A 26,850-nucleotide genomic window follows, 5' to 3' on the forward strand; every position below is an offset into this window, starting at 1 on the left:
TGTCAGTAAAGTAAAGGGGTTGGACTAGATTCCTTCTAGAATGAACACATTTATGACTGTATTGATTAGGTCATAAGGTGGACAGAGTGCTGAGCCTGGAGCCAGAAAGACCTGAATACTAATCTAGTCTCAATTGCTCTAGTGATGTGACCCAGGGGAAATCACTTCTGTCTGTCTCCAGTTTCCTCAACTGTAAAATAAGGATCATAAAATAACCTCATAGGGTGGTTATGAGGATCAAATGATATATTTGTAAAGCACTTAGCACAGTGCCTGAAATATATAATAAATGCTTATTCCCTGAAGTGAGCCCATCCATTTGTCCCCAGATTTATGAAGAACTCGAAGCAAACTAGATATCCGTCCACTCAGTTATAGTAAAGGTGGAAGCCAACTTACACGTGACAGACTTAGCTAAGCATAGCCACTCCAACTGAATGATCTGGTAGCCACAGAAACTCCCGTTTCGTTCCAGTAGTCACTACTCAGAATTTCTCTGCCCAGGATGTCTCCCTCACTCAAACCCTGTCCTCATACTTCATATCACCTCAGGGTTGGCTCAGAACAGGGCAGGGTTAGTGGTGGCCCAAATGGCAGTGACAAGAGGGCTGAGGAAGGAAAAAGGGAAGAAGAAATTCTTGTAGTCTTCTCCTATTCTCTAACCCTAGGGCTAATAATTGACAGTCATCAGGTCCCATCTCATTTGTTCATACACAGACCACACCCCACCACTACAGTGTAGGAAAGTCAAGTGTGGGCACTCCCTGTACCAAGGCAGCCCATAAACCATTTATGGCTTAGTAGATAAGTCCCAGGAAATTTCTTGAGGTTAGATGGCCTGCATGTGGTCACATAACTAGATTGTCAAAGGAGAGATTTGAACTCTTGCCTTCTTGACTCCAAGTCATGAACACTAGCCATGATAACACGTGGCTTTTATACCAATGACAAAACAGCCAAAAGAAACTGAGTCTGAGTGTTCTGATTTAAGGTAGATTAACGTTGTTTCAGCTTTGTTATGTTTTACATGAAAAATCCACTGTTTTCATCTTGTATAAGGGTGAAGTGAAAAACGAGAAGAGGGGAACATAGGAGAGTGCTTTTTGTTTCTGATTTCTGCTGTGAATATGGACAACTTCAAATGGATTATGTCCTTGCATTAGGGATAAGCAAAGAAGAAGGGCTAGGAATCTTCATTCTTATCCACTCCTGGCCAAATGATCCAAAGAGGAAGGGAAGCCTGGTCAGATGCAATATGTGGTGTCAATATAAGGGAAGTAGGTTGGCCCAAGCCCTGTGGCTGATGAAATAAAATAAAGAGGATGTTCAAGGTGGTGCTCAGCATCCCAGGGATATCATATTGGTTTCAAAGCCTGGCTCCTAGAACTCCTTAAACCCCAGAACTCTTTTGATCTGCAACCCTTTCCCTGCTTCAATTACTTCTTTCACTATAGACGTTCATCATACACTTTACTGCTTGAAACCCTTTCCTCCCACCGTAGATCCACACCAATGGCTCAGAGCTGGGGAAGGAACCCTGTTCACCTGGAGGCTGGTAGGAATGCAGAAGAGGTGTCCCCACTGTGATAAGGACATATGCATTTCGAGTATCCCCAAGTTGGAAATCATAAGATATTTTTGTTTTTTAAACATTTTATTGACTTTTTTTCCCCTTTAATCTCTATGCTTTCTTACTGATTGCTTCTTACTCCACCCTCCAAGAAAACACTCCCTGGTAACAAATAAATAGAGTCAAGCAAAACAAACCAACCTATCAACCATGTCTAAAAGCATATACTTCATTACATATTTATTGCCCATTGCCTCTCTGTTAAGAGGAGGTGGACAAGAGGCGGACGTCACCTTTGAATCTCCAAAGTCGTGATTGATCAATGCATCGATTAAAGTCATGAAGTCTTTAAATACTGTCTCCCTATATATTATAACATTTTCAATAGAAACACTGTGGTTAGAAATGGAGTACTATACAGTTACCTTACAAGTTAAATAATATTTTTGTGGACTAGCCTGAAGGCCTAACCATGACATATACTATTTATTTTTTCTGATTTTTTAAAATTAAACTATTTCTCAATTATATTTTAAATAATTTTAAACATTCATTTTTTAAAAAAATTTGAGTTCCAAATTCTCTCCATCCCTCCCAATCCTCCCTCCACTTGAGAAGGCAAGAAAGTTGATATCGATTATACATGTGAAGTCATGCAAAACATATTTCCATATTAGCCATAATATTTGATTTTTAAGGCAAATACATTCCAACTTCTAAACAAGTGAGTGACAAACTCATTTCTGGAAAACAACCTATCTGTAGGGTGGTTGCTGTCTATATTTCTTTATGGCTATAGGATGTCCCAGAACTCTAAGACCCACTAAACAATAAAGGCATTTTCTAATACACTAAATAACCTCATGGCCTAAAAGAATTAATACATCTTTTTAAAAGGAGTAATTTATACCTTTCTTTCTAATTGTTTCAAATTCACTGCATTCAATGACCAAATAAAATTAAAACCCAATATTTCTAAGTTTTAAAATTCAGTTTTCTGGAAAATGTATGAACTTTAATATTTATCATTTATTATTTAAACATAACCAATATGATAGAGATTATAGTAACTATTATACAGCATGTTTTGGGAATAGGGTATTTTATCAAATAATTGGGTTAAGAGAGGGTTACTATTTACCATACATGTATCAGCAATTTTCCAAGTATAATATAACATACTATTGATAACATTAAAACTGTGTTGAATATAATCATATATTTCTTCTGGATCTTTAAGTACCTTCATCATCATTATGAACAATATAAATTACAACAGTATTATAGATGTGTTAATTGAAAAATTTTGCTGAAAAAGCATTCTGTGTTACACTCTATATTTTTATTACTGTAAATTTTTATAGAAATGGAAAATTGAACAAAGCTAGTGTAGACAAAACTGATTTTCAAAGTCTTTAAAAATGAGAATAAATGCATTGAAAAATCTACTTACAGTAAATTCACAGAAATCAATGCTATCGAGGCTTTTGCTTCTGTGTATCCTCCCTTTAATTCGTCTTAAAGAAGGCTTTCCTTGGCTTACACTAGAAGTAGCACCAGTAGGATTGTCAGAGGATGGAGTTACCCTGCAAAAACACAAAGGGAAGTGTACATTTCAATAATTTTTATTACATATGTAATAATATTTCTCTGTTCTCTCAAGAACATCTAAGAAATGTCATGGTACCTTTTTATCATAACAACTGAAGTCATCAGTGGTGTTTCTTTCAATACAATATTTTGTCTTGGAGTTACTGTTTTCAAAGATTTCTTGATAATTCATCAAACGTTAAATCCAACAGACATTTATTCAAAGTCTACTATATGCAGGGCACCATCACAGTTACCGCTCTCAAGGATCTTACAGTCTAATAGGGAAAGGGAGTTGGCATATATGGAAGATATGTGGATATTCTCCTTTTTCCAAAGCATGCCTACTTATAACTACTATTCAATGAGGAGAGACAGAAGGCACTGCAAGACAACAATCTTAACCAGCTTTAACCACCACCTTCTCTTAGACTCAGTTGCTGAATACAAGAACCCTAATATAAATACTCCTCAGATCACTGCCCCTGACCTCAGTTTGGTCCCTGTAGCCTTTATCAAAGGGAGCTACTACTGTGAAGAAGGGACATACCATCCCTACCACCATCAATACCAACTACTGACTAACTGAGAATAATCAGCAGGTAAATCCAATAACCCAAAGAAAAGAAGTACAACCAGGCCACTGGCCTTGCTTCCAGCCCCAAATGATATATGACTCAGAAACTTCCTCTGCAGGTGCTGCAGGCTCCAGCTCCTCAGCAGCCACCACTACTGAAGACCCATAAAAGAAAGTTCTTGCCAACAAAGTCATTAGCACTGGCATCTGGTTCAACATCAGAAGTCAATATGGCTAGCATGGTGCTGCACATCTGTGATCCCAGCTATCATGGGGGGGCTGAGATTGGTACAACTCTTGAGCTCAGTAGTTCTGAGCTATAAGTAAGCTATGCAGATTAAGTTCCTGAACTGTTTGACATTAGTATGGTGAACCCCCAGGAGTGTATGTGTGGAAACCACCAGATTGTTCAAAGAGGGGCTAACCAACAGCTTGGAAAATGGAGGTCAAAGCAACCATGACAATCATTTGTAGAAACAGACCTGTGAGTAGTCCCTGCATGTGTTGCTTGGGTGAGATGGGGAGATGCAAGAAAAAAGAAAGAAAAGGAAAATAAAGAAGCAAAGAAAAGAGAAATCAGTATGATCTTACTAATAGAAATGACATCACAGAAAATATATAAGCATCTGCTTTGCACTTGAACTCTAAGCATCATGGGATGTTTCAATCTGACCTACAGTTGAAATTTCCTTTATGGATTTTTCTCCTTCCTACCTACATTATAATGTGAACTCCTTGAGGTCAGGAATTGCCTTCCTTTTCTATTTGTAGTTCCAGTGCTCAGCACATAGTAAGGGCTTAATAAATGCATTTTCATTCATTCATTCATTAAGTCATTCATTCTTTCAGTCAGTCAGTGTCAGTCAACTAACATTTATTAAACATTTACTATGTGTTAGGTTCTGTGCTAAGCACAGTCTATTCATTAATACTAAGGCAGGTGAGTGAGCAATGACCTCAATACTCCCAAGAAAAGGGTGAGAACAGCTCCCCAGGGTTCAATCGTTGCCTTATCCCACCATTCCCAAATGATGCTGCTCCATATCCTTCCCCTGGAACAGGTGATTGCAGAGATCTGTGAATGCAGGAAGGGTCCGGCCTCCACAGCCCTTACAAATCAGCCCAGGGTCTAAGTAATGAAAATTTCTAACATCATAATTTATCAAAAAGGCTTGTGCCATCATTCCCATCACATTATCTCCTTCCCAACTTTTTGTAACCTGAAGAGGACCGCATGTTCACATTATAGATTAGAGTACATTTACTAAATGGAATTGAAAGTAAAAGATATAACATTAAAGCTTGCAAGTTACCAAGTCACTAATTTCTAAAAATGTCTGAAATTTCAACTTCTCACAATTCCCCTCCCCATCTCTTCTTTGATGTGACTCATGATTCTCAAAGAAAAGGCACAGAATTATTTATTAAGCCCTGACTATATGCTAGACACTTTGTTAATCACTTTACAGATATCTCATTTCTTATATCAACCCTGAGAAGTTGGTATTATTTAGTCAAGGAAACTGAGGCAGGTGAAGGTTAATTGACTTGCCCAGGATTAGACAGTAAATGTTTAAGGTTGAATTTAAACTCAGGCCTTTCTGACTCCAGGTTCAGTGTTCTATCCATGGTACCACCTAGAACACAGTGGAGGTATCACATACAGAAGCTCTGGTACAAAAATATTTTCAAACATTCTCTCCTCTCCTCATATCACAATCACAAGGGAGAAAAGTGACACAACATTGTGTGCAGTTATTGTGGAAAAGGATACAAATGGGAAGGCTCAACAACTCTTCACACACTCCCATTACCAGCCACGAGTGTTGTGAGTAAAGAAGTCTTAATTCTCAGTTAGATCAATCTGTACCCAGTGAAAGGTCCTCCTTCCATTAAGAAAAATAAGTGAAAGCAGTTTGTAAGACTTTGGTGAGAAATTCCTGAGGTCCAAGGTTCTGGATATAATCATAACAAATGGGTTGTCTGTTTGAACTCTTTGCCTTTAGGACACAGATTGTGTGAGTCTTCTCCCCTTCCTCCTACACACATGGCATTTGCCTCCTGGCCAATTGTAAGCCAGTAGTTGTCTGCTTCCAGTGATTCAACAGAATGGTCACTGAAGAGTCTTTCTGATATCATCAATATTACCCAGTGCTGGTTCCAAAGAATCACACCAACTATCCATGTGGAGATTTATTCATGTAAGTTCACACTCATGTTCTGTGTCAGATGCAGCCCTTCCTGGCATGTTTCTCATGTGTCCTCCTCTGGAAACTTCTTGCATGTTTTCTAGAAGGAACAGAGACTGCTTTTTTTAAAATAACTAAATCCATTATGACATTAAATGACTTTAATTAAGCAACTACTTTTATATTAAATCCCAGGTAATTCACTCCTGGCCCTTCAAATTTCCTGTTCTTGTCTGGTACCTAAAAGATCCAGGAAATTGTAAGAGAGGAAAGTGAAGCCTTTTTGAATTTGAGTTACAATGTATGATACTAAGCAAAGTGTGAATAGGGCAAAGTAGAACCAGGCAAAGTATGACAGGAAATTTCAAGACAGAAGAGATCATTTTCAACTCAACGGGGTATAGAAGAGAGGAGGAAGAAGAAAGTTAGAGAAAGCTTCATAGAAGAGGTGACCTTTGACCACGATGGGTCTTGGAGGTACTTCAAAAGATAAACAGAAAGTGGGGTGGAGGAGTAGTCTATTTCATTCCTGGGGGATGGTTTGAGCAAAGGCACAAAGATGAAAGAGGAAGGATTTGAATGTGAGAAGCACATGACCAAAGTAGACATGTGCTTGCCCACAAATCCTGAGAAAGGAGTTCGTGTATGATGTCCTAGGTCTTAGTCTCCCATACAAAGAAGATATCTACATTTCCTAGGTAGCATCAACCCAGAATCTTGCCTTCTAGCAGAGAAAGGAGAAGTCCTGGGCCATGCCACACTTGAAGGCTGTCCCCAGAATAAGCCCAAGGTTGAGAATTCAAGGATCTGACATTATATAGAGAGAAATGAGTTCTTAAGCAGCATGTTTCTTGGAGAAAGGACTGTCCAGCGGGCTCTTGAAGCTAGGGTGTAGAGGGCTAAAGCCATCTGAAGGGAGAACAAAAAGCCTATTCAGTTTCCTATTCCCATTAAATGATTTAGGCAGTCTCAGTCCTACAGGAAGGTACATGCCTGTCCAGTAGCCGCAGAGTCTATTTGCCTTGTCCAGAAAACCTGAAGCAAAGGGGAAAATATGAGTCTAGGAGTACATGCTTAGAACCCTGTGAGAGGGAAAAATTTCCCCATAATGATGTTAACCCCCAGTTAAGCTCTTTTCTAAGGAAAGATTATGGGGTTCTTTGGGTCTTTTGCATTATCTGCCAGGCAAAATATAGGCTGATCCCTATCTGATATGCATTTATTATCTTGAATGCTTGTATGAGAATTGGGGATACTGTTACCTATATCTGTGGAAATGTAGACATGAAAATATTTGAAAATTTCCCAGAGTAAACTTAAGGTGGGGGGAGGGTGAGAAGAAAAATGTATGAGCCCAGAATGTGGGAGCCTAGAGGTTGAAAACATGAAATACGCACACACGCAGTAACAGACTATCTCTAGAAATAGTAAGAGAAAGGTCTTTCTCTACCAGTCATCTACCATAGTGCTTTACAGTACTTTAAAAGAAGTAGGTATGAATTAAATATTCCTGAGTGATTGAGTTGCAGTCAAGTAACTAAGTTGTAAAAAATTACTTTCAAGATTAAATTAAAACATAAAGGACAATTTATGGATTTATTTAAATTTAACTTTTTAATTAGCCCAGTTGATTTATAAACATTGAATACAAGGTTTATCTATATTGTCTATATCGAAGGTGTCAAACATGACTACCTGCAGAACCAGATTAAAATATATTTGGTCAATATTTAACAAAATAAATAAAAATATAGTAAAACATAGGTAACATATTTTAAAACTAAGTCAACATGCAGCCCATAGAGATTCTTATACACATAGATTAGTGACCTTTTCTATTTGAGTTTGACACCACTGATGTCATCCTATCTATGAATAGTCTACTCTCTCTATGAATAAGATTAACTGACATGGAATTATTATTAAATAGTATGGAAACGTAATGACCATGAAAAAGAGTTTCAAAAGTGTACAAAAATTTCTTTTGTGTCCCCTACACGTATCAGGACCAGTATAAACATTCCTACCTAATCAGATTGAATGAAAAGTACTTGCTCTTGAAAACTAAAAAAAAGCAATTATGAAGATATTTCCAAATTTCATGTCACCTAGACACAAACAGATTTCAGCCCAGCACAATTTCCACCTGATCACCAGGGAACCAACTTCAACTCCATGCTACTCCTTGATGCCACTACTGATTTCAAGATGTCCCCCAAACAACAATCTCACCCCAACTGATTTTTCTATAATATAAACATTGTGAACATTAAAGCAGAACTTGGAAATGTCAAGTAAAGCCAATCAATCAAAAAACCCCTTTTCAATTTTCAAAGAAGAAAAACAAGGTAGGAAATGTCATAGGGAACTGGTTCCCAGTTTAAGGTTAAGACCCAAATTAGTGCTAATGAAGGTTCCACAAAAGGTTCTTGAAACCTCCTTGTGAAAGCTTCCTTTTTTAGTCTCTTTGAGTTCAAACTAAGGTTGGGAAGCTTAAAAAATTTCTCAAGCAGATTACTATTAGTCCTTAAATCATAAACCTATGATAAATCTTTTTAACCAATAAAAAAATACTGGGATATTTTCTGTATTGTTAAAAACACAGAGTTAAAGACAGAGGAAGAGTTTTTTTCTTTCAGAAAGGAGAGATTTTGCTCAGCAAGGCCAAACTGGGAATATAATCACACAGAGGCATACACAGAAACAGAGAAGGGGCTGATGTTATATTACATAAACTTTACAGAACCTGAGGGCAAATGTAGAAAGATAACTGAGATCTGTTCCTGTTCCCATTTTGTTAAAAAAAAAAAAAGACAGCCCACCAAAAAGCAATACACTTTTGAGGGAGGAAAGACTTCTTCAGTCTGAGAGACTTTTAAGTGTCACTAGATCCATTTTGAGAGCTAGCCTCTGGAGGCAAGGATATGAACCAAGACACTGTGACTACAATAACCCACCCAGTCTGACTGTGCAGGCATGATTCCCTTAATGCTGCCACCATAACAATACAATAATGTTACCAGTACCCAACCTTGCTCACAAAATCCCCCTGCTGGTTAAATATAGTTAGAGATGTATTGATTTACCAGTGTCTCAGTATCATGTTACTTTGGTACCTAACAATTTTATTGTCATATCTACTATTGGCTCACTATTACTCAAACTACACAATTACATTTTATTCTTCCTGTTCATGGACATTAACATTTTATTCTTGTACTAACTTGAAAAGATGAAATAGTCCATAGCACTGGTATCCAGTTGGAGCAGGAATCAGTGAGAAGTCACTTGAGGGAGGCTCATTGGGCTTCTCAGCCACTACCTCACTTGTTGCAACGTTGATTGGACTCTTCTGCTTTCAAGGAATAGAATGGAAAGTGTAAGGTATGGACAGGACCAAGGGCCAACTACCAGGTTCCTTCCAATCCTAAACCAAGAAAGAATTTTAACGAGGTGTACCAAGTTACTTCTTTGAAGGGATTGACTAGCAGTAGAATTTTTTGAAGAACCTCCATCAGTTCTAAGGGTCTCACATAGCTGTACATTCTTCTTTTTGCTCCCAAAAGCTCATTCTACCTCAATGACAGAGAAAAAACAACCTAGAACCTTGAGAATGCTGAGTAAACCATGTGGACAACAGGTAATTCCTCTGTCCCCAAGGTTTTCAAATGCAAAGACTTGAAAAGTGGGCGGGGACAAAAGATGAGTTACATATGCATTGAATTTTTAAACCTTTTTTTTGCCATTGTGTAATCTCTTCATGTGTATATTTTTATGCCTTGACCTATGATGGGTATAACCAGTGCAGCTAGATATGGTGGAAAAATAGTGCCAGTAGGTTTGTCAAGATAAACATATATATGAATAAATTTTAAAAATATAAAAGTGTGCCCATGTGTGTGTGTTTGTGTGTGCATCCCTAAATTTAAGATGATGCTGGGAAAAATTTTGATGATTGGGAACCTGTGAAAGTCAGAATAGAAAGAGATACCTGAGGTTTTTCTTGACCAATTGGTTTTTGGATACAATAATATTTAACAAGTTAGTGTGTGTCTGAATTAACCATATAAATAGTATAATTCCTTAGGCACCCTTACAAATGTAATCCTTTAGAACAGGGGTTCTTAACCTGAGGTTCATGAACGTATTTCTAAAAATTCCTTTGATAATTATTTCAATATAATTGGTTTCTTTTGTAATCCCATGTATTTCATTTTACACATTTAAAAACATTATTCTGAGAAGAGGGTTTCACCAGACTGCCAAAGGGACCCATGACTCAAAAAGGTTAAGATGCTGTGCCTTAGAGCTAATTGCAATATTCCTTGGGGAAGGAAGGAAATTATGATGTTGATAACAACTAATAGAACTTACTATGTTCTAGGCAATGTGCTAAACCCTTTATTATTATTATCTCATTAAGCATTTATTAAATGCCTACTACATGCCAGGAATTTTAAAAAATTATCTCATTTGATCCTCACAACAACCTTGGGAAGGAGTTGCTCTTATCATCCTTAGTTTATAGCTGAGGAGATTGGGGCAAACAGGTTAAGTGACTTGTCTAGGGTCACACAGCTAGTAAATCTGAGGTCAGATCTGATTTCAGGTCTGAAATCCTGAAATCCTGAAATCCTGAAACACCAAGACCAGTATGATCTATAACTTATACAGAAGAATAATGCCATTCTTCAATCTCTGTGTTCCAGTAGGTTTCTATGGCTAAAGACTAAATGGATAAAATAACAGTCAACATTCAGACAACACTTTTAAATTCATTTTAGATACAATTATCCCCATTTCACAGATAAGGAAACTGTGACAAAGAGGTGAAGGGATTTGCCTAGGGTCACAAAAATAGTAAATGTTAAAGGTGAGATTTAAACAGGGGTCTTCCTGTTCAGTTCCAAGTCTATCTACTGCACTACAGTTGCCTCCCTGACTAGCTTACCAGTGATGAACCTCTCCATATGTGTCCAGGCTGATTCACACATGGTCTGTTACTAGGATATCCTCAAAAGATTTCCAGTGTGGTAGAAATGTCCAGAACCTGCCATTGTTGTCCAAATCTTTATGAGTCCAGGTCATCACCAAATCACTAAGTAGAACTCTGATGCAAGTATCCCTTGTTGCTTAACACAATGACCTACACATCTATTTGTTTAACTGAAACTACTCTTGAAATAAATCATTAATATCAACTAATATTTGCTTGAGTGACTAGTATGTGAAAAGAACAATTCTAAGTGTTATGGGGTTTACAAAAGCCTATAAGATAGTGTCCTTGCCCTCAAACATTCTACAATTTAATAGGTGTTTCATGACAAAAGTCAGTTTAAAGATGGTAGATTTAAAAATGTCAAAATAAAAATGCTGATACCCTTCCAGCGCCACAAAATCTAATATGCAATCACAATAAAAAAAATCATCTCTAGTTTCTTCCCAAATATCATGCAACATGTTCATATTGAACATACCAAAAACCAAACACCCAACTATTTCTTCACTATGGTGCTACAGAAAGACCGGACTAAGAGTCAGAAGACAAATGGTTATATGGCATTGAGCAAGCCATTCCTCTTCTCTGGAACTTAATTTATCATGTGTAAACCATTTTGACAAACAAATTTTCATGCTTCCCTTTTCATAAAACAATTTATGCAAATAATTTTCTTTATCTCAGATTTTATTCAAACAAAATTTAGGATTTATTATAATGCTTACAATAACAAAACATTCAATAGAAAAAATAACATACAGAATAAAATCCTTCATAATCTTACTATTTATAACAAGACAATATTAATATGATGAGTAGACTTCTTTTGGAGTGCAAAGTTTCTCAAACTGTGGTGACATTGATGTTGCCAGTTATGTTTTTCAACCACTAATCAAGCTATTTTGTTGTTTAACAGCTAAAGCAGAAAACCCTATTTCATGTAAATGGTGTACAATTTATATTGCTTTCTTGATAAACCATAGAATTCTTTATTTGCTTGTAACTAAAGCATAATAAGATTTTTAGGTTCAAAAGCTTCTTTCAATGTACTGTCACAACACAAATGTATTCACCATTCATGTTCAGATAGGGCAAAATAAAATGTATCATATTTGTCATGATAAATATGTTTTTTATCCAATTCATGCTTGGAAATATCAGGTTCTTCAAAAACAAATGAAAATTGAGTCTGTGGGTGGGTCAAGTGATTAATAAAAGCAGATTTTTATTGCCTTCTATTTAATTTTCGGTGTAGGTATATTTTGTATTAAAACATACCAAAATATTATTTTATAAATTTGATAGTCACAGATCTGATTTTGTTATAAATATGATTACTTTATCCTACTGGGTCTGGGTCTGAACTTGAAGACCTTGTACTGATTTAATTATAATACTTAATTTAAGAAATCCACCAAATTATGTTTCAAGTGAATTTACATATGCACATATATATACATATATATGAAATTGCTTCATCTTTGTTAAAGGCACCAACAAAAGTGATAATTCATTCTTTTGATTCAAACATCTTTTAAAGTCCTTTGGCATGAGAAAACTAACATGTTTTACAATAACACATAAGTGTCCTATGTCTCCATATTTTCACACAACTTTGCAAAGAGACTTCTTTCAACACTAGAATGACTGGAATTTAAGAATACTTTGAAGGATCAAGCTGTGTTGATTGATGCAGTGCACTTTTTTTAATCCGTAAGAAGTAGTAAAAGAATAATATATAGTAAGATGAAAATTATTTCAAATAAAATTATATTTTTGCATCAGTTGAGGAGCACCTAGTTGTGGATGAACTACTTCTAGTAGTACAATTCTAGTAGACTTCTTTTTATAAAGTCGATTATTCTTGTATCAACTTGAAAAGGTGTAAGTTAGTATCTCACTCATACTTCTCAATACTAGGGATTGTGAAGTATACAATGTGTCTAAACTGAAAGAAGTGACAATTTTTGGCTAGTGTTTGTAGACCTACATTTCATCCTGACATAAATTGAGCTTCAAAGGGGTCAGCATCTAATACACTTGTCCTACATTATATTAATTTCATTTAAAAATTCATGCATTATATAAAAGAAATTCTGTTGGTGTGGCATTATCGTCAATAAGTTTGCAAAGTAATAAACTTCCTCCATATGTTTCAAAAATACATATATAATCAAATGAGCATCTTTAACTACATATGTTGCTTTATCTATCTGCAATGCAAAATAGAAATATTTTAGTTCCTAAAATAATTTATAATAAAGATCTTCATCCTTATAAACAATTTTCCTTTTCCTTATACTATCTTCAACTGAAACTTCCAATTCACTTTGAATGATTTTCCATTGATTTGACTATATAGATAAATGCAGGTGATACCAGCTTTCCTATCAAATGAGACTTTCTCCATTTAGCAATTCTAAAACCAACATTATCTGATACAAGTAATTCTTTTGATGTCATAGCATAGGTTTTTTTTTAAAACCTTTGTTTTTGCTTTTTTAAAAGAACTTTTTCTCTGGAAAAATTATTGCTTGCTAAATATTTCTTCATGTACATTTTCAAGATATTACTTAAATTAGATTTTGTCATTTGCAAGTAACACATCCATACAAACCCTGTCTTTTCTCTCTGTTAAAACAGCATTTTTGAATATTAATAATAAAAATAGAAGATACAGGTTTTTCTAAATTTGAACTCTTTTACTTTTGGTTTCTATAATTCCACTAAACTGTCCTTCTTTCAGCTGCTTGTTTCAGCTGCTCAGAAAATTTTCTCTTCAAACCAGGTGTGTATTCATCTACCAAGAAGGAATACCATTTCACTTTTTGAAATAAATAATATCGTCAATAAAGGTAGTGAAATTTTAAGCCAATTAAATATGAATTTGATTCTTGAAAAATCCAACAAATTACTATCTATAACTACTCTGAAATTTAGATTTTTTTTTAAAAAAATGTTTGAAGGGTTTAAAGAAAATCAGCTTTGGCTACAGTACTTAACAAAATGACACCGAGAAATAAAACATTATGACACTTGAAACAACCACACAAAGATTGTTTAATTTTGAGTTTATATACTTTAACAACAATTAGCATGACAAAATAACTCATCTGTTTCACTAGCCTATGTTGATGAGTGAATGTTAAGGGTGGGAGAGTGTATGTGTATCAAGGTTTGACATGCACTGATTCAAATTTCACCTCATTTGTACAAACCTTATTAAACGACTGCTACTCTATATTCATTGCCATTTGAAGAAAATGTAATGTTAATCTTGCCTAATCAATTTGATTTGCACTTTTTTTTGCTAAAAAAAAAACCCCAAGTTGAATTTATGAGAATTATACTAGAAAATATACTATAACTTTGGTCACTGCTTCTTTCCACTCTGCTACAGGGGCACACCCTGCAGTTTAGAAAACTTTAGTGATATAGACCAAGCACAGGACTTAAGAACTGAGAACCTAGGTTAAAATCTCTACTCTGTTAGTTATCACCACTGTGACCATCCCTTCTCTGAGTCTCAGCTCCCATTTCTGTAAAATGAAGGAGCTTTTCTAGATTTTTAAGGATCTTTATGACACTAAATCCTATGATCTCTAATAGTGTGTTATCCAATGTAGCTGTTGTGACCCTAGATATCACCTGGCACTGATCTCAGTCAAGGGGAAATGACGCTAGATGCCACCAGGGTATCAGTCTCTTCTAATCAAGCTGTATTCTTTTGGTGTGCACCACAAACAAAAGAAAAGTGCATGATGGGACAAGTTGATTTTCTCCTTGCCTGGAAGAGATTGAAAAAGTTATGAAACATGACTGTGAACTGTGGGAATTACTGTCCTGGATAGTGTTGCTTTCTCTCTGCCCTAGGAAAGAGCTTACCAGGAATTTTAGTTCTGTGGTTCAGGGAGGGGGTAGGGGAAGGAAGAGTTGCTGGAGAAGAGTTAAGAGGTTTTGTTATAGTTTTGAACAAAGGTGCTAGCTTCCTACCAAGGGGTGCAGCTTTATCTGACAGAGAGCACAGATCCACAGGAGAGAGGCAATTGCAATGGTGGTCAAAAGAGACAAAGAGGGAGTTAGGATAAGGATTCCTAGACAACAGTGTTGATTGAAACCATACTTTTGAAAGCTGTAAAAAACTTAACTTATCCAACATTTTTCCTCGCCACCCACTCCCATGACTTGACTATCACTTGCTTTCCATATGGCTCTCTCTCTCTCTGTCTCTCTCTCTCCTTAATGGCTTTTATTTTCTGATTTTGTTTCATATAAAAACCATTTATCATGACTGCTTTGTGATACAAATCTGCAAATTAGCTGAATTCAGGAACGGACAATGGAAGATGCCAGTGAATAGCCTGATATGCACAGAATAAAGCTGGGTCAGAGAATTTAACCTCTGTTTATAATGCTACACTTCCTTGCCTAGGAATTTTGCACTATAGTCAGGAGAAAATTTTACTTTTAGAGACAGAAACAGGGACGTGGTGTAAAGAACTCCCAGGTCAGGAAACTCCCCCTACCAATGTGGGTCAGTAGGTTCTCTGAAATTGATAGTCTTCATACAAAGTTACCTAGAGCACTGAGAGTTTAAATTACTTGTGCAGAGTCACACAACAAAGTATGTATTAAAACAGGAATAGAACCCAGGTCCTTACGATTTCAGTGCTGGCTCTCTATCTGTGCCCCATTGTCTTTCTTATGGCTATAATTTCATTAATAATTTTCACAAGCTCCTGAATACCAGAGAGACATTTCAGAGGCAATTCAGGGGACCATGCACCCCTCAGTTAATGAGTCATTGTTGAACTAGAGGGAAGTCCAGTCTCCAAAGTGCAATGAGTATAAATCAAGGAGAGTCATTCTAGTAGTGCTAACTAGTGGGAAGAGAAAGACATGATCTGGTATGAATATGCCCTCCAACATTTCTAAGGTGAGAGGGAAAGCCCTCTAAACCTTGTCACTTGCTGGTTACACTTATCTTTGGCTCCTCCGTCAATATATTTCTTGCTTTTGGTGACTTAATTCATTCAGCTTTGGAATCATCACCTTTAGTGCTGACTGGTGAGCCAACTAGTATAAATCCACATGACTCATTACATCTAACTGGCCCCAGATCCCAGACTATGCTTCACATTCTATCCAACTGGTCATCTGCTAACTGCCATGATGCTCTGCTTGCATCTTAACCCCATATTCAGCCCCCTCACTTTCTGTCTCTCACTCTGGCAACAATAATCAATACTACCATTGCTGCCTCAAAGGACTAGTCAGCTGACTCCCTTATAGTTATCTTCACTATCCCAGAAACTTTCCAAACCAAAACACCCTTTCCTAGTGATCACTTTCTTATATGTATTGTCTCCCCTTAAGTTCTTGAGGGCTTGTATCACCAGTGCTTCAAGCAGTGCATCATACAATAAATGCTTTCCATTGATTCATTCAAATCATTTAAAAATGTTGCTACTTCTTCCTTTTTACAAGTCATTCTTTTTTTGCTTATCTCACTGCTAAAATTCTTCCCTATGGATGTCTCTTAACACAACTATTTCAATTTTTCTACCTAGTTTTTTCCTTTCAGTTCAAAATAATGCATGTAGCATAACTTTTTTTTTAATATCAGTCAGACAATCATGCAAGAAGGTTTGTTTCCCCACTAATTCAATTGCTTTCTAACTCTGTTTAAATTTTTATCATCACCTTCAAAGCTCTCCTCTAAGCAATTTTTCCTTACTCTCCTCTATCTCTAAGATACCTGCACTGTGGCTCCCCAGAAACTATAATTTCTTAGTGCACTTTTGCATTGTCTTATTTCCTGGAAATAGCTTTCCTCAAATTCCTAGAAGCCACTTCTCTTCCCTTTTTTGCACATACTTAAGATTCAATCACTCAAGAAAGCCTTAATAACTTATATTACAATTCAAACCAAAATCAACTTGTTGCAAACATCACCTGTGACAGACATCGAATAGGCTCTGTTGTTGTCTACCTCTTGCTTGAATGTATCCTTTATGTATTTAAACAGTTACTCTGTATTAACCACTCATATAGTAGAGCTGTCATCTAATTCTGAACTTATTAAAATACTTAGAACCCATCTGGGTTTCCATAGTATGTAAGTTTAACAGCAATTTAAAAAAAAAAAAAAAGCAATATAAGCTCAACTATGTGAGCCAAATTGTGATGAATTAGAATTTTAAAGACATTTTAAAAATTCTGTTTTCTTAATCGAGTTGTTATGTTCAATGTTTGTTTACAAATCAGTGTAACTGGAAAAATCACTTACAGAATTCTTGATAATGAATTATAATGTTAATATATTTATAGGAACATACTAGTCATTTCTTTTTTCCTACCAATTTAAGGAAGAACATGTTAACAAATCTCCATTTGTTGTGTTCCCTATTGCAGCTGTCAAGCAAGCTGACAGTGAATTTTCTTAGAACTCATTTAAATTGAGATCGGAAGGTACAAACGTGGAACAAGATCAGAGAAACCTACAGACTGCCATGTCGAATTCAGCACCTCTTCACTGTAAATGTCACTTTCTAACAATAAAATGACCTAATGAAACATTTCCACCGAATGAGGCACAGTTACAAATCCCGGAGGGGTTCAGAAATGATTGGCTTAGGGTTTTGTTTTAGAATTAATTTCTTCCCTCTCCCTTAGTGCCCCCCCCCCCACCCGGTTGCATTTTAAGGTACAGAAAAGGAGCAGCCTCACTGCTTTTCCCTTCACTTGGGTGAGAGGCTGAACGAGTGGCTAGATGAATGAATGGATGGATGGATGGATGGATGGATGGATGGATGGATGGATGGATGGATGGATGGACAGTTCCTTCCATGCAGCCGCCCAAGCTGCATCCTCGTTCTTTCTCCTAGGGGCGTTCAGCAGAAAATGACAAACATAAAATCAGGCAGGAACTTTCCTTTTTTTCACCCATTTTTTAAAAAATGCGGCATTTATCTTTTTTTAAAGCATTCTTCTCACAAACACACACACACACACACACACAGAGGCACGCATGCACGCACTAGCAGTTCACACATCCCTGGGCCAGGTGTCTCACACACACACACACACACACACACACACACACACACACACACACACACACACACACACACACACACAGAGGCATCCTCCAACAAGATGGGCACCACCGCGCTCAGCATCCCCGTCGCCGCCTCCCCGGTCCCCTTGCTCTCCCGCCCGCCTGCCCCGGCGTGCCCCGGCTTCCACAGAAAGGAAAGGTCGGAGCGGCCTGCCTGGGGGGGCCGACCGAGGGATGGCGGGGTCCCGGCCCCCCAGCCCGGCCGGGTAGCGGCCCCGCCAGCAGCCCGCGCCAACCGCCCCGCCCCGCCCGCGCGCTCCGCCCGCCCTCTCGCCCCTCACCAGAGCTTCCTCTTGAGGGGCAGGAGGCTGCCCCGGTTGGACGGGGTGACCCCGATCGCCATCTGCAGCACCGTCAGGTATTTCTGATATTTCATCTTGTCCCCGCCCCGCTCCCGGGCCGGTCCCCACCGCCGCCGCCGCAGACACAGCCGCTCCAACCGCCGCATAGACTCAGCTGCGTCCCATCGGCCGAGCCGCCGCTACAGTCACAGCTCCAGATGCCGCCGCCGCCGCCGCCGCCGCCGCCGCCGTGCGTGGCGCTCCCGCCGCCCGGCCCCGCCCCGCCCCGCAGAACCGCCCTCTCGCCGCGCTCCGCCGGCCGGGCCGGGCCTCCCCGGGGCTCAGCGGCTGAGAGCCTGGGGTGGCCGCCCGCCGGTCCGCTCCGGGATAATCTCATTAGTGCCCAGAATAGCGTCGGGGGCGCTAATCCCGCCTCCCCGCCTCCCCTCCGCCCGCTCCCCGCAGGCTGGCAGGCTGGCAGGCAGCCTGGGAGGCTGGAGCTTACGGGAGCTCCCCCCACCCCCAGCTGCCCTCCCTCTCCCCACACCTCCCTCCCCAACCAGGGCACCTGCTGGAAAGAGCATCATCCGCTGCCTACCCGCCCAGGGTCACAGACCAGAGCGTCTGAAGCTGGGAGAGACCCGAGGGATCATCTAGTCTCACCCCCTCCCTCAGTCTGAGATTAGGATTCGCAGCTCTAAACAGGGAAATGGATTTGCCCAGGGTGAATTTACACGGGTAGTGAGATTCTATAAAGCGGGATTTGAACCCGGGTCATCCGAACGCAAAATCTGCGCGTCCTCTCCGAGGCACGGGAGGAGAGGCCATGCATTCATTCTCCAGGTGGGTGTGGGGAACCCGAGTTCCTGTTCCACCTCTGGCTTTGTAAAACTTTCATTACAGCTTCACCACCTGAGTAGTATCCATAGACCGTTGGATTTAGATTCAGGAAGACCATGGTTTGAATCCCACCCCAGATGGTGTAATCTCTGATCTTAGATGATTTCGTTAATCCCACTGACCTCAGTTTCCCTATCTGTAAAATGGGGACAATCATAATGCACCAATTACCTCATAAGATTGTTGTGAGGCTCAAATGAGATCATACAAGTGAAAGGCTTTACAGACCTTAAAAGTTCTATATAAATAAGTTATTTGTAATCTCTACAGCCAACTTCAGAAACAGCTTCAGTTTACCAAGTTAATAACTAACTCTTGTTAGATAATTTTTTGACATTTCTAAAGAAAAGTGAGCCCTACCAATCTGATTCTTCCATAGAGATAAATAATTTTATTTTAAATTTTCATATGAAAATGTGAGTGGCATTGTTTCAAATTCTTAGGAGACAGTCCATCTTATGAGACAATCATTTTCCCAAGATCTCTTTTAATGCCTTTGGAACTCATATTTCTTTTCAGATTCCTAATCTGCACATCAAGACGATTAGGGCAAAAAGACTTCCTTTTTAATCCAGATCTTCCATCATCACTTTTGCGTTAGAATGGTAGGAATGTTTATCCACTCCAAAACCTAGTAATTTGTCTCTCAGAAGTTCCAGCTATTGAGAGCTATCTTTTTCATTAATTCTACAAGAAGTACAAGGGAAGGATTTGGAATACTATTCTTGAAAATCATCAGTACCTTGTAAATATTTCATTTTAACTATGGGCTGGATCTTCTATAACTCTTTTACTATATTATCACTTTAAAGATTTTCCAATACTATGTTTTATGTTCAAGGATATGTAGCATAATTAAAACAAAAGGTTGGACATTTATGTATCACTTTATAGTTATAAATGGCCACATCGATCCTCATCCCTTTGTGGTATGTAAATTATTAAATAATGAAAATATTGTTTTCTTTATTTTATAGAACAGGAAGTAGATTAAGAGGGGTTATAATTTATCCAAGATCACTTAGTCAGTGGGCATAATACTCTACACACACTAGGAACTTAATAAATGTTGACTTAAGTATCAAGGACTCTAAATCTAGTATTATTTTCACTACCCAGCTGAGCCTCAATTATCCAGATTGGTTGAAATAGGTACAATGACTGTATAAAAAACTGGATCATCTGAAGAATGCAGTGGTAGAAAAAGTGCTAAACTCCAGAGGCTATGAGAAAGTCCTAGGGGGATCCCTGAAAGTAAGAGAAAGTCAATGGTTAAGCAGATTTAACTGGAGCCTACTTTAGGTGTTTATATTCTTTTGAACCATAATCTAATCACATTGTTTAAAATTTTTTAAAATTAGGGTTTCAAGTTTGTCCTGTCAATACAATAAAGATATAATTTTATAGATAATGCTTTAGTGAATGGATCAGGTTCTATACATTTGCTTCCTCTAGAAATTGTAGATTAAAGAGAGGCTTGAGCATTTGGTCTAAGTAACCATTGACAGGTACCACCCACCATTTTCCTGCTAGCTACTACATGAAGTGAAAGTATGATGCCCAGATGGCCAGTCTTTTAGGGTTGGTTTTATAATTGTAAAACTTCTTAGAGATGCTTGCCAGATGACTTTCCCTATTTTATGCCCACCAAATCTCAAGCAGTCGTGGGACTGAGTTGTCCAATTTTTATCACTAACCACTGGCACGCTAGTTCTTCCACTAACATAAGACTTTCCCTGGACTATCAACAGAAACATTAAGTTTGAACGAGCAGGGTCCCCTAATAAAATCCTTCCCTGCAATTGACAAGATGACTTTGTTCTGAACCAATTATAGATGCTTCAGAGTCAGGCAATGCACCTGAACTCCTAAAAAAAGGAGGGGGAGGAGAAATCAGGTGTATTCAATCAACTTCAGAGGCTATTCGACAATTATTAAATACTTTCAGGTAGGTGGTGTAGTAGATAGAGTGCCAGGCCTGGAGTCAGGAAGTCTTGAATTCAAATCTGACCTCAGATATTTACTAGTTGACTAACTCTGGGCAAGTCACTTAACCCTGTTTGCCTCAGTTTCCTCATCTGTAAAATGAGTTGGAGAAGGAAATGGCAAACCACTTTAATATCTTTGCCAAGAAAACCCTAAATGGGATCATGAGGAGTCTGACACAACTGAAAATGACTGAACAAGAACAATAACATTTGTAAGGCTCTGTGGTAGGTGAAAGAGATACAAAGACACAAACCATCCCTGCCCTCAAGAAGTACGTGTATGTATGTATGTATGTAGATGTATGTATAAGTGTAGATATATATACATGTAGATGTATGCTATACATGTAGACATATGCATGTAGATGTATGCATGTATATATACATGTATGCATATATGTATACACACACATATATACATATATACACATCTATTCTTAAATGCATTTTGTTAATATGGATACTCTTTTTCCAACAATCCAAGTCATAACCAATTCACGTTTTCTCATGTGGAACCCTTGTTCCTTCTCACACATGAAACAAAGTAAAACACAAACTGATTCTCAGTCCTGCCTGGCCATATTCCACCTTCTTTGTAGACAGCAGTAGAGGGATGGAAAAGGTGTCAGAGGGTTCTAAAAAAATCACACCACTTTTATACCAATTATAAATACAAATTAGTATAGTATAAGGAAAATCTAAGAAGGAAAGAGTGAGTTGAGCTTTCAAGGAAGTCAAGGATTCTGAGAAATCCGAGCAGTAAGAGAAGGCAGACATGTGCTTGGGAATCTGGCAAGCAGTAAAATAAACATTTTCTGGGAAGAGCTGGGGGTGGTTAGAGGGAAGGATAGGATGCTGAATCTGCCAGGCTCAAACCCAACTGCTAAATATTGGCCCCAGGTTTTCTTCCTTAGCATTCAGATTCAGCTTTCTTCTCATTTACATGAAATTTTAGAAAACTGCCACCATGGGTGGGCCCAAGTAGTGCCAATACATAGAAGAATTTCTAAAGGCACTCATCAGTATTTTTCTTTGTGCCCCAAATGCATCACGGTACAATGGAAAGTTTTGGAGTCAAGATGACTTCAAATCTTAGTTTTGCCACTTAGGATCTCTGTAATCTTATACAAGTCACTTAACTGTTCCTTATCTGTTAAATGAAAAGGCTGAATGAACTAGCTGACCTCTTATGGCCCTCCTAGCTTTAAATGTGAGGTCCTGTGATCCTTAATCCAGTGAAATCGTTCAGAAGAAAGATGTCAAGGGCATGGCCCCAGGGGGCCACATGCAGCCTCTTACACACTTGGATGCAGCTACATAAACGTGTGGTTTTCTAAGTCAATCTGCAGCCTCCAGAGATCCTTATGTATGACTTCGTGGCCTCGGTTTCTGAGTTTGACACCACCGATGATTGTAGAAAGCTGGAGGGAAAGCATTAGTCAATGACATTAACCTTTTCACACCAGATGTGCTATATATCCTCTTCCCACCATGATGCTGAGATAGTCTTCAGTCAAACTATTCGTAAGAACCACTGGAAATTCATCTCCTTTAAGACATTCGCCTAAAGTATACAGATTTAATTAGGATGTCCACTTCTCCAAAATATTTTTTTTAAATGAAGCTCAGTGCATCCTTTTAATTAGGGCAGCTAGGTGGCAACAGGAAAGTGCCAGGCTTGGATTCAGAAGACTATTCTTCCTTAGTTCAAATCTGGTCTCAGACACTAACTGTGTGACTCTGGGCTGCCTCAGTTTCCTCATCTGTAAAATGAGGTAGAGAAGGAAATGGCAAACAACTCCAGTACCTTTGCCAAGAAAACCCCAAATGGGGTCACAGAGAATCTGATTTGACTGGAAAAAACTTGCATGAACATCTCTTTAAGTTAACCACTGAGACTGTATTATATATTATTAATAGCACAAAGATACTTCATTACATTTCAAATCCATTCCAATTTGTAAAAAATTTGCCTGGGAATGTGTAAACTTGGTGTCTTCAAAGAAAGCCTTGGAATGACAAAGGTAGTATTAGTGTTCTGTCAAGTCACTTCCTAAGTGGGCTGTGGAGGAACTGTAATTTATTGATCTAACTACAGAAACACTTGTTTAATGTATTATTTGCTCTGCTATACCAGCTGTAAATGGGAAAAACCCTCTGAATCTAGAACAGATAAATGGCAACCCCAAAGAAATAAGGCAAAGGATGCCTATACAAGACTGTCAGCATGTGCATTTATAGTGGGTAATAAAGCTCTACTGTTACCCAAAACAGGGGCGGGGAACCTGCAGCCTTGAGGCCACACATGACCCTCTAGGTCCTCAAGTGCTCTGTCTCTAACTAAATCCAAACTTCACAGAACAATTGACGTTTGGATTCAGTGAAAGGGCTGCACACTTGAGGACCTAGAGCTCCACAGGATCCTCACCCCTGCCCAAATAAAAGCAAGGGATGATTTAGACTTAGGCAAGTGATGCCAAAAATAGTCATATAACTGCAGTAGGAGGGAGAGTAGCTTCCAAAAACAGTGTCCAAATCCACAAAAAAATAGCCTCATGTCCATACCAACAATAAGGAAAACCTGAAGGACTAAAGTAAGAATTGGATGTTAAAAAAAAAGATACTAAATACAGTACCATGAGACTAGTAGCTAAAGATCAAAGGACCCCAGAGGTCCCCAAAATTTAGGAAAACAGTAGTAGAAATTTAACTGTAGTTGGGTAAATCTACTTAACTAGGCAAATAATAAATTTGAAATCTTGAATGTATTCAGATATAAGGTTTAATCTAGGATGTTTAACACTAACAAGTGGAAAATATTCATTGTATTGAAAAAATGTAGTTAATTTTATTATCTTGCATGGCTAAAGAATTGAGCTTTCCTTTTAATAAATTTTGTAAAAATGTTTTATGGGTGTCTTTTCTTTTTATGTCATAGCCATTTCCAAATATTCTTCCCACACATGACAAATGAGCAGTCTTTTACAAAAGGAAAAAAAAATTAAAAATCAACTGACCGTGTGACATTCTGCACCCATAGAGCCCCACCTCTCTCTCTACTGTAAGTAAGTGCTTTCTCATCTCTAAGTCTAAGATTTGTTATCATAATTAACTAATATTTTACTTTGTCTGTGTATTTTCTTTAATTGTTACTGTCATTGTATTACTTTCCTGTGTCAGCTTACTTCCTTTTGTGTTGGTTCATATAGATACTGTCAATTAGATAATTTGATATCAGTGTTACCAAGAATTATGAATTTTGAAATAGTTAAAATTATCCATCTACCATCCCTTTAGCGTGAGTATCCCATGGGCTTCTGTCTTGTTCCATCTTCTCTTTCTAAACTGTCTTTTGTGGTGGTCTCATCTACTCCCACAGTTTTAAGTATTATTTCTACGGAGAAGACTTCCAAATCTATATATCTAGTCCTAATCTCTCTCCTGCACTCTAATTATGCACTGCCAACTACCCACTGGATGTCCTTCAGCATTTCTTATAGGAACCATAATCTCAGTTGTCCTTGACTTCTCTTTTCCTAACCCTCCATGTTCCATCAGTGGCTAAAGCTGGTTGGTTAGTCCAAAACATCATTTGAATCCAGCCTTCTTACTCTGTTCATGGCCACCAGTAATTCACTGACCCTTTACCACCTTGTTTGGATTCTGTAATAGACTCCTACTTGATTTCTCTCCTCTCAGTTTCTTCTCTAATTCAAGAAGTCTACCAAAATAATCTTACTAAGGCACAAATCTGATCCATGTCATATTCCTACTCAAAAAGTTTTTTGCCTCCAGGGTAAACTTCTTGCATTTTCTTCACAATCTACCTGACACCTACCTTTCCAGCCTTATATCCTTTGATGAATTCTACCTCTCAGCCAATCTGTGTTACTAGTTTTGCCCTGAACTGGACACATCTCACATCATTCTGCATTTTCAAAAGTCATTCCCCATGCCCAAAATATGCTTCATCTTCATCTACACCTCTCACGATCTTTTTCCTCCTTAGCTGTAGTACCATGTCTTCCACAAAATCTTCCTTGATTCCCTTGGTTGTTAGTGCCCTCTCCCACCTAAAAAGACCATGTTCTTTCTTTTTATTTATTTTTGTACACATTGTGTCCCCTCCTCTCCCTCAGTAGGATTTGTTCCTTGAGGGAAGAAGTATTTTGGAGTTGTTATGGTTTTTGTCTTTATATACTCAACACTACAGTACCTTACACATGACAGTGACTCAAAATATGTTTATTGAATTTAGGATATACAGAAAACTGAAAATGAATTAGATATAGTCTTTATTTTTTCTGTAATTGAGAAGGAAAAGTTCTCAGCTGATAGATACCAAATATCCTTAGGCTTTAGATGAAGGAAAGTGTGGGTTGAGTTGAGGTTGAGAAAATGAAAGTTAATAGAAACTTTTGACATGTTCTGATATTGCAAGCCTTCTCCCCCTTCTTCCTCTCTCCAGTCTCATTTCATTACCACTTATTTAAGTTCATTACCCTTACATTTAGGTGTAGAAGGGTCATTTAGTCAAATTCCTTCATTTGACAAATGGAGGTCCAGAAACTCTTCTGAGGTCACACAGGTAAGTAAGCACATCATCTGACTGCCAGCGCTCTTTCTACTGTAATACTTTAACCCATGTTGACTAAGTGAAATGCAGAATTTGATGTAATCTTTCCTCCCTAAATCTTTCCTTCTAGGACCTTACTTTCTGTTTTTAAGTTTGTTTGTTTTTTAAAGTATTCAATCGAGGTCATTCCTGAATATTCTTTCTACTTACTACATGTGCAGACCATTGCCAGATATTGCATTTGAGTTACCCAGGAAAGTAGAAGGGTAAAAACATGAATACAAGAAACTGTTTTAAGAAGTCATGACTAGAAAGATAGAGATAGTTGGCTGAGAAGATTATGGATGACAAAGATGATAAATATAGTGAAAGCACTTGACTTGGGGTAATCTGAATTTTATGTGATGCTTTGAAACAGAAAATAAGACATAAGGGATAGTTTGACCAGCTGATGCTCACAGAAGAATTAAATTCAACTGAAAAAGCATACGTTAAGTAATCAGTATGTGTGAGGCACTTTTCACACAAAGACTCACAAACAAACAACAAGCCAAGATTGTACTCAAGAAGTTTATGTTCTGATGAAAAGGTTATTTAACTCAACATGTGACAGTCTGGAGAGGGGGAGGATAAAGAAGGTCTTGGAGATGTTATGGAAGAACAATTTTAAAATTATTTTTTCACCCACAAAGCACATTTCCTTAGAGAAACTAGCAGAAATGACAGAAAGACAAGGAAAGTCGAAGTTACATTAACAACAGGGGGATTATTGGGCAATATAAGCAAGTATCTGAAATATAATTTTAAGGCAAGATTATTAAGAAAATTTCTTATGAAGCTAGACAATGAAAATAAACTTCAGCTATACTAACAATACAGTTAAAATATTTTTTGCCTGTAATATGTTCATCAAGTTCAGATTGTATGAAGCAAAAATTCTTTTAAATTGCATTTAAAGAGATCCCTCTAGAAGACACAGCATTACACAGAAATTCAGTATCTATAGCCCTAAGTCAGAATTTTTAAAGTTCAAAATTTTTTTTAAATTAAATTAAAAAAA

General features: G+C 37.8%; 1 protein-coding gene across 2 annotated transcripts in view; it reads right to left on the reverse strand.

The window, feature by feature from the left end:
• Positions 1-18,567, reverse strand: part of TJP1 (tight junction protein 1) — a 278,691-nt gene extending 260,124 nt beyond the window's left edge. For both annotated transcript variants that reach the window (XM_072616798.1, XM_072616792.1), the window contains exons 1-2: positions 18,327-18,567; positions 3,024-3,156 (exon numbers count right to left, since the gene is read on the reverse strand). In XM_072616798.1, coding sequence (XP_072472899.1) covers positions 3,024-3,156; positions 18,327-18,493 — 300 coding nt within the window. In that variant the 5' untranslated portion in view covers positions 18,494-18,567. The remainder of the gene's footprint in view (positions 1-3,023; positions 3,157-18,326) is intronic.
• Positions 18,568-26,850: the final 8,283 nt, after the last annotated feature.

Source organism: Notamacropus eugenii, chromosome 1, assembly GCF_028372415.1.
Source record: "Notamacropus eugenii isolate mMacEug1 chromosome 1, mMacEug1.pri_v2, whole genome shotgun sequence".
NCBI classification, from domain to species: domain Eukaryota; kingdom Metazoa; phylum Chordata; class Mammalia; order Diprotodontia; family Macropodidae; genus Notamacropus; species Notamacropus eugenii.